We start from the raw sequence: 1,770 nt of genomic DNA, 5'->3' as shown, positions 1-1,770 counted from the left end.
AGTTATAATTTTCACCATGCTCAAGTTTGTAGATCAGTAGCATTAATCAAGTGAATATTCTTAATATACAATCATGTTGACTCAACTCTACAATTTTTTCTTTTTCCAAAATGACACTTAATTTTCAAATGTAAAAATTTTCCAACATTCTTATCCAACACTAGCTACAGTCATTCCACCAAAAGTGTGAGAAATTAAAGCCATTAATATCACTGAATGAGCAAAATAACACAACTGGATATTTAACTTTAATACATTTTCCAACACAAGTTTCAACTGGCTACTACGTGGGCAAATGTTAAACATTTCTGCTGTGCAGCCTCCTCAGGGCACCTTTAATGTCCCTGTTCCTCAGGCTGTAGATGAAGGGGTTCAGCATGGGAGTGACCACAGTGTACATCACTGAAGCCACTGCACCCTTTCTAGGAGAATGTGACACAGTTGATCCAAGGTACACCCAAAACCCTGTCCCTAAAAATAAGCAAACAACTGCCAGGTGAGACCCACAGGTGGAGAAGGCTTTGTACATCCCACCTGAGGATGAGATTCTCAAAATGGAGGAAACAATTTTATAGTAAGAGAAAAGGATCCCTGAGATGGGGAAAAAGCCATATATGGCTCCCAGAAAACTCTTGACAATATTATTAGAGAAAATGATTGAACAGGAAAGATTGAGAAGTTCAGAAGGGTCACAGAAGAAGTTATCAATTTCCACATCCTTGAAGTTGGTGATTTGGAAAATCATGAAAATGTGCACCTGGGATTCCAAAAGGCTAAAGAAGAATGACACCAAAATTAAGAAGCCACATTTACGAGGGTTCATAATGACCAAATAATGCAGGGGGTGACAGATGGCTACAAATCGGTCATAGGCCATGACAGTCAGAAGCATATAATCCATACATCCAAAAATGGTAAAAATAGACATCTGAGTCATGCAGCCCACATAGGAGATGACTCTGTTGTGAGTTAGGATGTTCACAATCATCGTTGGGACCGTGGTAGAGATGAAACCAATATCGGCCAACGACAGGTTGGAGAGGAAGAAGTACATGGGGGTGTGGAGGAGGGAGTCAGAGCTGACAGCCAGGATGATGAGCAGGTTCCCACACACTGTGACCAAGTACATGGACAGGAACAGTCCAAAGAGGATGGACTGCAGGTCTGGATTCTCTGAGAGTCCCAGGAGATGGAATTCTGATATGCCTGTTGAATTTTGTATGTCCATATTGGATGAACATCTTTAGAAAAATCAAACAGGGTAAGAAAAATGAGAAAATAAATACATCAGCAGGCCCCCCTCACTCTGTGTGCATTCAAATTCAAGTGTGCACAGGGAAGCTGCTCACCCTGGATTTGCACATGCCCTGAACATAGTTCTCAGTAGTGCCACACCCAGACTTACACACTCTCACTCTCTCCATTAGTCACACCTCTTTCCACACCTTATTTGGAGACATTGAACTGAGCAAAGTTAGAAACCCAGGAGAAGAGGAGAGAAGTTCACTAATCCTAATTAAATATAGCATAATTTTTGAGGGAAAATTGGGGGAAAGTAATAACTTTCCAATGAATGAAAGAGTCACAATGATATTCTACTTTATGCCCACTAGGATAATTGGTATTAAGGAAAGGAAAATCAAACAGGACAGCAACTGTTGGAGAAGTTGTGGATTACTGAGAAACATTGCACACTCTTTGGAAAAAGTAAAATGGTACAACCACTGTGGAAAATAGTATGGTAGTTTCTCAAATAAATATAATATGCCC

At 40.2% G+C, this 1,770-nt stretch overlaps 1 protein-coding gene across 1 annotated transcript; it reads right to left on the bottom strand.

The window, feature by feature from the left end:
• Positions 1–298: 298 nt before the first annotated feature.
• Positions 299–1,228, bottom strand: LOC124968050 (olfactory receptor 7E24-like). The gene has a single exon (XM_047530434.1). The coding sequence runs from the start codon at positions 1,226–1,228 to the stop codon at positions 299–301; it is 930 nt and encodes a 309-aa protein (XP_047386390.1).
• Positions 1,229–1,770: the final 542 nt, after the last annotated feature.

Source organism: Sciurus carolinensis, chromosome 17 (assembly GCF_902686445.1).
Source record: "Sciurus carolinensis chromosome 17, mSciCar1.2, whole genome shotgun sequence".
In the NCBI taxonomy this organism is placed as follows: Eukaryota; Metazoa; Chordata; class Mammalia; order Rodentia; family Sciuridae; genus Sciurus; species Sciurus carolinensis.
This window is presented reverse-complemented; position numbering and strand designations above follow the sequence as displayed.

Coding starts and splice junctions, on each gene's coding strand:
- LOC124968050 (XM_047530434.1), bottom strand. CDS start 1,228: ATGGACATACAAAATTCAACAGGCATATCAGAATTCCATCTCCTGGGA.